This window comes from Tenrec ecaudatus, chromosome X, assembly GCF_050624435.1.
Source record: "Tenrec ecaudatus isolate mTenEca1 chromosome X, mTenEca1.hap1, whole genome shotgun sequence".
NCBI classification, from domain to species: domain Eukaryota; kingdom Metazoa; phylum Chordata; class Mammalia; order Afrosoricida; family Tenrecidae; genus Tenrec; species Tenrec ecaudatus.
In genome coordinates, this window is record NC_134548.1 from 33,233,555 (window position 1) to 33,246,188 (window position 12,634).

Here is a 12,634-nt window from a genome sequence, read left to right on the forward strand (position 1 = left end):
TTGAGAGGATAGAATTTCTACAGCCCAAGGAGTCAATACTAGTGGGAAATCCCACGTAGCTGAGGCATCCCCCAAAAGATATTATTCTAAATGATATTTTAACCTCAGCTAAAAAGGCAAATATATATCTACATATAGTAAGCAAAGACTTCAAAAATTATACATTTTCTAACCAAGGAAACATAGAAACTATGCCTTGTAGCAATTGCATTAAAAAGGGAAAACAGCATAAGATTGAAGCATTCTAATGTCCCACTATCTTAGATCAATGCTGAACTATATATTCAACATCCAAAGAAAACGAAGTCATTCCCATGGGTCTAAAAAATGACATACACTCCCAACTACCATTCACCACCTATGAAGTATCTGATTTCAATGTTCATTCTTAGTCATAATATTTTAATCACAGTATTTGACACTTTTCCTTTTTATGAAAAGTATTTAAGATTATGCTTTGTAGAATGCCACAAGAACATCACCATTGGGAGCTGATATGAGGGGTTTAAGGGGGAAAGAATGCTTTGAAAATGATGATAGCAGCAAATGTGCAAATGTGATTGACACACTGGATGCATGTATGGATTGTGATAAGTGCCTCCAATTGTGTACGAGCCCCCAATAAAAGTAGTTTTTAAAAAAATGAACATCAATGTTAAGTGTGTTTTTTTAGCAAAGCAAATGGTGGTCCAATGAAGACGGAATCCAATTTTAACTGTGATGAAATAATGAAACTTTTTATTCAAAACCTGAACTGGATTTAATTCATTAAGTATACATTGGCCTTATTTTCTCAGGAATTTCTAGTATAATTGAGATGTAGTCAATTCATGTCGTCCTTCTAGTCATAATTCCTTGTGATGTGTTATAATTCTGAACTCTGTCAGTGACTATGATTCTGTTTTGAAAGGTATTTCTCTGTTACAGGGAGAAAGGTCGTGGAAGGGGTTGTCTACTCCCATAAAGAGTTACAATCCTGAAAACTCACAGGGTTCTTTCCTGCAGGGTCACTTTGAGATGGCATGGACTCATTGGCAATGAGATTGGCTTTTGTTTTATTTTTTCTCTGTTATATGATCGAGATGGGGTTCATCTTCAGACGCTACTAGAATATGTGACTTGGGTCACCAGCTTTTGTTTTTCTGGGGCTAGGGTCAACTACAATACCAAAAAAAATCACCTCCATCAAAGCCATTGCCCAGGTCTATTGGCAGAGCACACTATAGATCTCTTTCTGAAGTAGCAGAGGCCCAGACCAGAGGTACCAGAAACAGGTGGTATAGAGACTATGGGACAGAGCAAGACAAACAGTGGCAAGACTATGAGACTGTGAGACAGAGCAGCAGGTTGGCTCCCTGCTCTGCAGAGGCCAAGAGGCTATGGGTCAGAGATAGATTTGGTTGCTGGCTGAAGAAAGGTACTGCTGCAGACCAATGACTGCATCCTTACTACTTATTGATTCTGACTAGTGGTAACCTATTAACTTCACTAATAAACCCCTATAATTGTGAGTATTGTCTGTGAGTTCTGTGTGGCCATTGGAACTAATGCTCAAACTCAATATAAGAGTGCTGTAGGAAGACTGGCTGGTGTCAGAGTAGGTAAAGAAGGATGGAATGTGGAGCTTTGTCTGGCCCCTGCATCACAGAAATAGGGAAGCCTGAGAATGTCAGATATGGACTTTCATGTCATTCACTGCAAAAGAATATTCCTATAACCCAATATGAAGTTAGTGGAACCAGAAAAAATTCAACTGTATAGTATTATGGTGCTTAAAAATCTCTATAATATAATTTAATTCTTACCACAAGACTATGAAATATATATTATTATCCCCCATGTTCTATGCCCACCATAATTTCCTGAAGAAAAGGTAGTCATTCAGAAAAGTGAATTCTTTACATTTGTGATGTTAAAACATATTAGCCATGGGGAGTTTCATGTTCATAGTGCCACTCAGAGGGATCCTAACTAATGAAACCCCATGACTTCGAAACAAGGCATTCACAGGGGATTTCCTCATACTTGTTTTTCTTAAAACCTATAAGTATGGCTCTCTCTATAACATAGGAAATTAGAGAGAACTTGACATCCTAAGTTTTAAATTAACTTTTTGCATTTAATCTATTTGTTTAAAATAATCCTCATTTCTACTGACTTGTCTGTATATGTTCTTTCCTGTATTTGACTATATTATAATCATGCATTTAGTTTTCATTAGTTGCAAGACTGTGATACATTCTGTGATGAGTGAAAACACAAGAAATCCACAGCTCTAGCTCTTGAGGAATTTTCAATGAATTAATGATGGGATAAAGTATCCAAATAAGCAGCCTAAATACTTGGCCACATGGCAGTGTCACATAGAATTCTGTGGAAGACCTTTGGAGATGTGGTTGGTTTTCCATCATTAGATAATAAAAGCTCAATAGATTTATTTTTGTGTGTGTTTGGGTGCCCCAAACCTTGGCACACATTACTTTAGCTCAACTTTAGTAACTCTAACTGAGCCAAGTTTCTGTCAACATTCTTTCCATTACCAACTTCTTTGGTTTTCTGGTTATTTTTCTCTTTTCTTTTTCTTTTTTTCACAGATTATGATATAAGTATGAAGGGGCTTCAGGAAGTTCATGGGAAAATGGAATTAAAAGATAATGGAAATTTTTAAAATATATTTTCAAGTCACTTCTTAATATCTTCTGTAGCAAGATGCTAAATTATTGCAATTACATTTTTCTGGTAATTAATTACAGAATTGAATTCATAGACAGAATTTCTATTCCTATATATTATATAATATTTAATACAGATTGTATAACTTGAATTATATACTTTGAAGGTGAAAACTATATGCATCACAAAACATATTCTTTATGGTATGATGCATTTAAAACATAGCTGATAACTATGACTTTCTTCTCACTGAGAGACCCTTTCTCCTTGAATCTCAGTGGGTTTGTGACTGCTTCAACCAATAAAGAAAGTAAAAAGTTATGTTCTATGACTGCCAAGGTGGGTCATATGATAATGCTTCTAATGTGTTTGCTGGAACACTGTTTGAAATGCTGAGCTGCAATAAAACTGACCTCCCTGAGGTCAGCATACAAGAGTCAAGTCAAACTGTACAGCAAAGTCATATATAGGCATTCAAAATGTCATCTCTTGCCCATCAAGTGAGCCCAAGCCTTCAAGCCTTCTTAACTGAGACTTCGGACATCGTGGAACATAGACAAGTCCTACCCACTCTACCCAGTTTACTCCCCATACACAGAATCCATGAGCATAATAAAATTTCAGCTTTAAAGTAGTTAAATATTTGGGTGATTTTTATAATGTAAAAGTAAATAAAATATCTTCTCAGATGTCAAAAAACATGTCAAACAAGTAGGAAAAACGCATGCTTAGAAATATATTTTAAATGAAAGTATTTCAACTCCCTTTGTCATTTCTGTCCCTTGCCTTCAGTTGCTAACCTAAAGGTCAGCAATTCGAAAATACCAGCCTCTCTGTGGGAGAAAAATGAGGCTTTCTACTCCTGTGTAAAGTTAATGTCACCAAAAACCTACAGAAGCAATTCGCGTTTGCCCAATAGCTTCTCATGAGTCAGAGTCAACCTGCTGGCAGTGGGTTTGTTTTTTGTTTCGTGTTGCCCACTTTAAATACAGGAAAGTGCATTTTCCACTCACAATGCAGTACTAATGAAGTGCTATGTTGACTTCTTTCCCCTATGCACATATTCTATATTCAAGTTTTCAGAAGGTCCAGAAATGTAACATAGCAGTGTTAGCTCTTTACGACTGCTAGTCAATATGCTACAAATGTGGGTCCTTCGAGCTTTTACTGTGGAATCATGCTATTTCCATTCCCATCTACTGGTTTAATTGCCCTCTTAAATAATGGGTCCCAATGAAGAGGTACTCCACCACTCTGAAGAACACGACTGGGTTCAGGTGCTATGTCAGTGAGCTCCCATTTGCAAAGCAGGTTGTTATCCGTGCTCATGGCATGTTCTGTCATCAACCTAAATGAGGACACTGAGCTGGTTCTCACAGTCATTTGTGCAGGTCGGTGTCTCTTTGGTAGGTATGGTAGCATTGCACTAGATGAGGACAGTCTTGACTCTACCAGAAGTTTCAATAGCAAAGGAACAAGGAGTGACATCCAAGAGCAGTAAACCTTGAACATGCTCACATTTGCCTCCAGAGAAGATGGCTGCCTGGAAAGCTGCACCATGAACAATAATCTCACGAGATTTGATGCTCTTATTTGTTCAATGCTTTTCCGTTGAAGAAACCCTGAAGAAGTTTCTGGATATTGGAATATGGATAGAACCACCCACCAGGACAAGATCATGGATCTGTAACTTGTCTAGTTTAGCATCCCTAAGAGCTTTCTCCCGAAGATGCCAAGGAATGGATCAGCATGAAATTCTTCAAATCAGGCACAAGTCATGGCGATATTGAAGTTGATTTCTTCCTATAGAGAATAAATCCCAATACTGACTTGGGTGCTAGAGAGTGTGCACTTCGCATGTTAATAGGCGACAGACACCTTATATTCTTACTGATTGTTTTTTAATGCTTGCGCTTAAACTCAGCAATAAAAGGGCTAACAATTCGGTTTTCAAAATACTCTCCAGCAAAGAGAGTGTCTCCAGGTATAGATTTTACCTTTGAGGAATCTGTCTTCAGTTGTGAGGACTCATGCATCAAAAGTGCTAAGCCAAAGATCAGCACATTTCTTTCCACACCAACCTTTTTTTTTTTTATCTAAGCCCTAAGCAATAGCAGAGGCAATTTTCTCATTGATGATTCTAAGTACATTAAATACAGTAGTGGTTGCAGCATCTTTGTAGCCTGGCGTTGAGAGTCATCAATGCAGTCTGCCACAATAACAATCGCATTGCTAGCAGTTTTCTCAAGGTAGGTTTCTACAATTTCCTTCATCTTTCTCAGAACCATAGAAGACACTTCCTCTGGATAGAAATGTTTAGTTTTTCCCTTATATTCTTGCCAATTGTTCATATCAGACTGGACAACAGCATCATCAAACCTCTGTCCAGTTAGATGTTTAGCATCAAAAACCATGTTTTGGGGATTCGTAGTAACTTGATTCTTTGCCACATCCACCAATGAAATGTTCAGTATCTGTAAAAGTGACATCACTTCGGGTGGTTCGGTTTTGCTAATGATTTGCAATTAACTACATTTTTCCATGGTGGAAGACACCCTCACCGGTATAGTGATGCCAAGATCAATTCCAATTGCACACCGCTTAGACATGAATGGTCAGCACAGGTGCTAGATAAATCATGTAAGAACTCCAGACTTCACAGTTGCTACCATGATAAGTAGGACATTTTTTAAATGAAAACAATGCCCACTATGATAATGATAGTTGTATTTTGATCAAATAAAGGCATGTGGGGCCACTTGTGGTACACCAAAGTTCTGGAGCCAAAAAAAGAAGCTACCCAAATGTCTGCTAGTTGATTAATGGATAAACAAAATTTCTTGAATCCATATGATGCATTATTATTAAGTAATTAAAAGGAATGAGGTACTGATACATTTTATTATGGATGGGCCTTGAAATCATTGTATTCAGGATAAAAACCAGTTGCAAAAGACCACATATTGAATGATTCTGTGCATATGAATTGTTCAGAGGTCAGCAATTTGAATCCACCCACCAATCTGAGGAAGAAAGGTGAGGTTTTCCCCTACAGTACAGATTTATACCCACAGACACTCGGTCCTATAGGGTTGCTACAAATCAGGGCTATGCATTCAATGGTAGTAGGGTTTTGTTTTGTTTGGGGGAGAGAATAGGAAAATGCAGAGACAAAATGGAGATGAGTTGACAGTGGAGGCTGGGATAGGGTTGGAACTGGGGAATGAGTGCCATGGGGCACAGGTTTCTTTGGGCAATGATGAAGTGCTCTAAAGGTTCACAATGGTGATAGCTGCATACCCTACAAACCACTGAACTGTGCATCTTACAGAGTGAGTTTAATGATATGCAAACAGAACAAGGGAGCACCGCGTGGTTTAAGAGCAGGAATCGTGGGCATCGGGATGGTGTCCTCTCATCACACAGTGGCTGCAATAATGCCCCTAAGCGGAAGAACAATTGTGAGGTTGGTACAAGACCAGGCAGTGTATAGTGTTTCCTTCCGTTGTACACAGTGGTGCTATGAGTCACAACTGACTCGACTTCACCTAACAAACAACAACAAACAGTAGGGTCAAATTATGAGTTGCAATCACATTGAATTTGGTTTTGAGTTTTTGAAAGGGAGTATTACAACAGATTTGTTACTCTATAGCAGTGGTTCTCAACCTTCCTAATGCCACGACCCTTTAATGCAGTTCCTCATGTTGTGGTGACCCCCCCAACCATAAAATTATTTTCATTGTTACTTCATCACTGTCATTTGTTACTGTTATGAGCCAGGCAACCCCTGTGAAAGGATCATTCGATCCTCAAAGGGGTCATGACCCACAAGTTGAGAACTGCTGCTGTATAGCGTCGGAAACTTCTATAGTGCGTGGAGAGGAGATTTAGTTTTAGTTCTTTCTGGAGTGACACATATATGTTAAGTGACTAAAACGGGTGTCCAGCTGATTGAAAAAATGTTTTTTTCTATTTAAAATGCCCATATCCCCACAATTTTCTGTTCTGAGACTGTGGCCAATTTGGTTCCAAGGAAGACAGGTTGGCTCTAGCTACAGTTAGAGATTACCCTTAAGATTTTTCTTCCCAGAGACCAAATGAACCCCAGCTCCACACAAGGTCTATTGACATAAGTTCAATATAAGGAAATTATGTGCCTGTGGGGGGGGGGGAGAAAACAACAGTTGGAACAGATACAGCTGATTAGTAGTTCTTTATGTACTAAACACAATGAGCAAAAACCTAGCTGCTTTATTAACAGTTATTTTCTAAGTTTGCTGTCCACAAACAGAGGAAGAAGAACTATTACATAAAAAAACTCTCAAAATACAAAGTGAAATGAGAGAGAAAATTCCAAGCAAATAGGGAATATTGGCCCAACAAGAAATTTATTCTGGTGGAAAGTATAGAAACATTAACAGAACTGTTACCAGTTATCACTGCGCTTTTCTGGGTAAAACCTGGAGCAACATGACACTCTTTTAAAAGAAAAGTCTTCAAAGGGCCGAGTCCCATGGTGTTCACAAACCAGGAAGACTCTATTACACAGAGAAAAGCAGCAGGAACACAGTAATTTAGAGAACTTTGGGCCCAGTGTAAATCCTGCAGTGCCAGGCACCTGAGCAAAGGGACAGGCAAGGATGCTTCTTCTTTGCACTTTAGCTGCCTTGTTTAGAAACTTCCTTGACGTTTACTGTTTTAGCATTATAGATTCAAATTATATTGAATATTTTCCAATCCTGACTTTGCCTTTACCTCACTAAATTCTTGGTAAGAAAATCATGTTGTGTCCCTAAAAGAGCAAGTATTTTATACAATATTTATCTTTACAAGATGTTACAAACATTTGTATTTCCTTTGCTTCAATTTCCCAACAGTGTACAACCAAAGGATGTCTGCTGATAACCTCAAAATACACAACACATGAAAAATGGCTGCAATTATGACCAAGAGAATTCGTGTTGTGCATACCAGTTTAAGCAGACAAGACTTACACCAGGAGTACTGCTAGGCCGCACTTAGAAAATTATTTTACAAACGCCACAAAGTTAAACAGTCTTTATAATCTATATCTGCATAGAGGAAAATTCTTAATTTTGCACAAAACTACAATTACTGTCATTGAGTTTCAACTCCTCCCGACCAATACCCAAACAAGACCCACTGCCATTGAGCCTATTCAGCTTCACAGGGCGCTTATATTCATCTTCACGTTCAAGAACAAGCAACACAAACCTTCTGATCTCTTTTCCTTTAGTAGAGCAGGCTTTGTCAAAGTAAAGAAAGGGCTGTGATGTGAAATCAGAGGATGATGGACAAGTCATTTATAATCTGAGTTTAAGAGTTTTCACAAAGAGCAACAAAAACTTAATCTGACTATTTTCTGGAAGCCTAAATCATTTAAAAGTACTGGTGGTGTTACCGCAACATTTTTCATACTAAGCACTAAAACTGTAATGTTATCATCTAGTTACAAGTATTTTAAGAAATCAATATATCTCTCTCCCCAGGGCAAAGAATTTGGTACATATATCCCCCCTCCCATTTTATCCAAAGCTCCATTGAAATGTCAGGAAGTCTACAAAACAAATAAAAGATCAGAATGCCTGCGGAAATATTGGAAGATAGAGATGGGATCTGATTGGTCAAGAAAATAAAGGAGAGTACCGGTAAATATAACTCTAAATATCTAAAAAAGTTTCATAGAAGATTTGCATCTTTTGTAGACAAATAGTACAATCCAATTTTGCTAGTTGTTTTCCAAAAGAGTAGAAGATATTCAAATGATGTCTAAAGAGAGAAGTGATTGCATATTGGGGCTGAATATGGAGAGAGCAGAAGACTCCTGGAGGATAGCTGTCATCTGAGGATGAGTTTTAACAAAGAAAGTATCCAAATGTTCACCTTCCATTTAATTTTATTCAAGATGTAACCCCATCTGTTAGAGAGGAGAACTACACCATAGAGCTTTCTTGGGTTCAATCTTTTTAGACACAGGCCACCACATCTTTCTTCTGTGATCCTTCTAGCTATGTTCAAACTGCCAATCTTTAGGTCAACCATTTAGTACAAATCATTTGCACCATCTGATAAAACTCCAGTCATTTTATGGTCTTTAAATTTCAGTTTTGAATGTTTTTTTGAGAAATAGGTGGAGTTTACAGAGCAGATCATTAGTCCTACCTTCAATAGTTCATAACCATTTATTTGTCAACTCCTCCACTGTAATTTCCTCAATAAACTATCACATATACACCATTCTCCCTGTGTTTCCTCTTTCCATTCCTCCAACTTTTCCAACTCTCTGAAATAAATTTTGTCCTTGAGTAAATGCTGCCTTTTAGTCTGAAATGGCTGATTATTTTACCACAGGAATAACTTAAGTTCTAGATATAAAGTGTGCCTAAAGTCCCTCCCCTTTGGGATTGTACCTGCCCTTGTCCACTCAGGAAGCCTTGTTTCTTTCATGAAAATGCCACTCTATTTTAAAAAGAAGATACATACAACCAAATTCAGAGAGGTAAGATGAGAACATTAGACAATCAGGCAACGAAGGCCTGTACGTGTGTACATGAGGTTAACTGTTTAATCATTGAACGTTATAGCAATGGACAATGATTTAAATGATAAGCAACAATTAAATTTTGTGAAAACACTCATTCTATAAGCCACATTGGAAATGAAGAACAGTGGAATAAGAGAAGGTGTATAAAGTATAAGATAGAATAGTGTGGCCGCCGCCGCCGCCGCCTGAGGAAAGCGAGAGGAGGCCGCGACCGGGGAGAAAACCCCGGATTCGCCACCGGAGAGGAGCCCATTCCCCAGCCGCTGCCGCCGGAGAGGCCCGCCCACCCGCTCGCCCGTCCCCCTGCCCCGTTCACAATGCAGCCTGCTTCTGCAAAGTGGTATGATCGCAGGGACTTTGTCTTTATTGAATTTTGTGTTGAAGATAGTAAAGATGTTAATGTAAATTTTGAGAAGTCCAAACTTACATTCAGCTGTCTTGGAGGAAGTGATAATTTTAAACATTTAAACGAAATTGATCTTTTTCACTGTATTGATCCAAATGATTCCAAGCATAAAAGAACGGACAGATCAATCTTATGTTGTTTACGAAAAGGGGAATCCGGGCAGTCATGGCCAAGGTTAACAAAAGAAAGAGCAAAGCTTAAATGGCTTAGTGTGGACTTCAATAATTGGAAAGACTGGGAAGATGATTCAGATGAAGACATGTCTAATTTTGACCGTTTCTCTGAGATGATGAACAACATGGGTGGTGATGAGGATGTAGATTTACCAGAAGTAGATGGAGCAGATGATGACTCACAAGACAGTGATGACGAAAAAATGCCAGATCTGGAGTAAAAAATGTCACCGAGGTTTTGAGAAAGAAAAATAACTTCTACAAGATTTCATAATTGAAATAATTCCTGACTGATAGCTCTAAAGGCAGATTCTGTATTTGCCTTCCTTAACCCATTTTCCAAACTGTTTGTTTTTTAAAGGCTTCACTAAGGGTTGATAAGTACCATTGTATGGGGGCAGTTTTAAGTCAGCTAAGGCAATAACCTTATGCATGAACATTTCCCAGACTTCCGTGAAGCTGTTGAGGTCTTAGGCAAATGATTCAGCAGTTGTAATAAATAAAACATTTCACCTGAGTCTCCTTTACTTCATAACATAGATACTGACATATGAGAGGAAGCTCTCAGCTTAGAGAAAGATAACTAAAATTTAGATTTTAGTACCTGAGTCAAAATGGCTGAAATAAATTGGCTGGCACCATAAACTGGTAAAAAAAAAAGAATAGTGTAAACTTTATTCATAAATAGCATTGGAACCGTATTAAACTGATTCTTCTCTTTTTTAATAATCATTTTGTTAGGGGTTCATATAACTATTTTGTTGTTGATTTTTTAAAACATTTTTAAGGACTCATACAACTCCTATCACAGTCCATACATACATCAATTGCATAAAGCACATCTGTACATTCTTCGCCGTAATCACTTTAAAAGCATTCGCTCTCCACTTAAGCCCTTTGCATCAAGTTCTCTTTTTCCCCCTCGCTCCCTGATCCCCCCTCCCTCATGAGCCCTTGATAATTTATAAATTATTATTTTGTCTGGCGTCTCCCTTCACCCCCTTTTCTGTTGTCCATCCCCCAGGGAGGAGGTTACATGTAGAGCCTTGTAATCGGTTCCCTCTTTCCAACCCACTCACCGTCTACCCTCCCAGTATTGCCCCGCACACCCCTGGTCCTGAACGTATCATCCGCCCTGAATTCCCTGTGCCTCCAGCTCCTATCGGTACCAGTGTGCATCCTCTGCTCTATCTAGACTTGCAAGGTAGAATTCGGATCATGGTAGTTGGTTGGGGGGGGGGGGAGGAAACATTTAGGAACTGGAGGAAAGCTGTATTCTTCATCGGTGCTACATTACACTCTGACTGACTCATCTCCTCCCCTAGACCCCTCTGTGAGGGCATCTCCAGTAGCCAATGGATGGGCTGATTCTTCTCTTAATGTCTCCTCCACTTTACCATTCCATCTTATGTCTTAACCAGTCTCTACTGATTACTAAAGTAGGCTCCAAAATGATTTTCTCAATTTTCACATCTAACCCACTCCAAAGTCATTTTTTCATAGTGCAACCACATTTCCCTAATCATAATTTTCCCCATTTTATTGTTTGGCCGCAAATAATCAAATCTTCATATTACTTATAAGTGTGATTGAAAAGATAAATAAATAACTTCTCTATTTTCTCCTCCCAGGTTCATAATCAGGTTAAGATATAAATACAGGGGTTAGATAGAAGAAAATAAAAGTATCTTCATTGCTAATTGGAAAACTACTATTCATGAACATGGTTTAAGTCTTCTTGCAAAGAGTACTTGATAAAAAAATTGTCTAGTGATGATCACTGATGACATTAAGTAGCAGCAGCTCTGCAAACTGTTATGTATATATGATATTATTGAAATTGTTTGTCAATCTTCACTTTCTGTGAGATCACTTTTCTTTAGAGTGGGCACAAATAGGGATTCTCCCAATCATTAGCCAGGTAACTGTCTTCAAAATTTCTTGGAATGGACAAGTCAGTGCTTCCAACATACTTAAACCAAACAAAATTCACTGACTCTGACTCATATCTACCCGATGGGACAGACTAGAACTGAACCTGTGACTTTATGAGAATGTATGTCTTTCTGGGAGTAGAAAGTCTCATCTTTGTTTTTCCTAATGAGTGGCTGGGGGTTCAGATTTCTGACCTTGCAGCAACACCACAACGCATAACTCCCTATGATGTTAAAATATCTCAATTGGTATCCCATCAATTTGGGGACCTTATTTTTTACGAATGTCTTTTGTGTTGTTTATATTTCTTACTTCAATAACATTGGCCCCTGAGGTTACCTCCTGAAATGGCTGACCATCTTCTTTTTATGCTTTCTGTATCACTCAATATTATGTCCAGAGGACTCTTCAGTATTTCAATTCAAGTCTTGAATTTTTTCTTCAGTTCTTTCAGTTTGAGAAATGTATTATTCTCTTTTTGTTTTCAAACTCCAGGTCTTTACACATGAAGTTTCATTGACTTTAATAGCTAATGGTTAAGAAATTGTAACTTCTTAAAGATATGTGAATATGCAGTGGTTCCCCCACCATATATATTTCAGCCCACTAAATATAGCAATAAACAGTGGTGAGGATACCAGAAGCAACTAGAAGAGAACTCTGAATGGTCATAAGAAGACCACTGAAGGAACTATCAGTGGAGAGTCCCAAGAACCCTGTGCAACAGAAGATGGTGAACCCAGATATTCTCTGACTCCCAACTGACAAAGAGAAAATGACAGCTGCAGCTCCAAAGGGAGTCCCTCTGATCACATCAGACTGGATTCCTACCCCTACCACCAAAGGCAAGGACCTGACATGTTTTGCCCACATCCAAAG

General features: G+C 38.4%; 1 protein-coding gene across 1 annotated transcript; it reads left to right on the forward strand.

The window, feature by feature from the left end:
* The first annotated feature begins 9,415 nt into the window (after positions 1–9,415).
* Positions 9,416–10,262, forward strand: LOC142434396 (prostaglandin E synthase 3-like). The gene has a single exon (XM_075539117.1). The coding sequence runs from the start codon at positions 9,559–9,561 to the stop codon at positions 10,039–10,041; it is 483 nt and encodes a 160-aa protein (XP_075395232.1). The 5' UTR covers positions 9,416–9,558; the 3' UTR covers positions 10,042–10,262.
* The last annotated feature ends 2,372 nt before the right edge of the window (positions 10,263–12,634 follow it).

What these genes read in the sequence shown, in the direction of transcription:
- LOC142434396 (XM_075539117.1), top strand. Translation starts at nt 9,559, where the DNA reads ATGCAGCCTGCTTCTGCAAAGTGGTATGATCGCAGGGACTTTGTCTTT.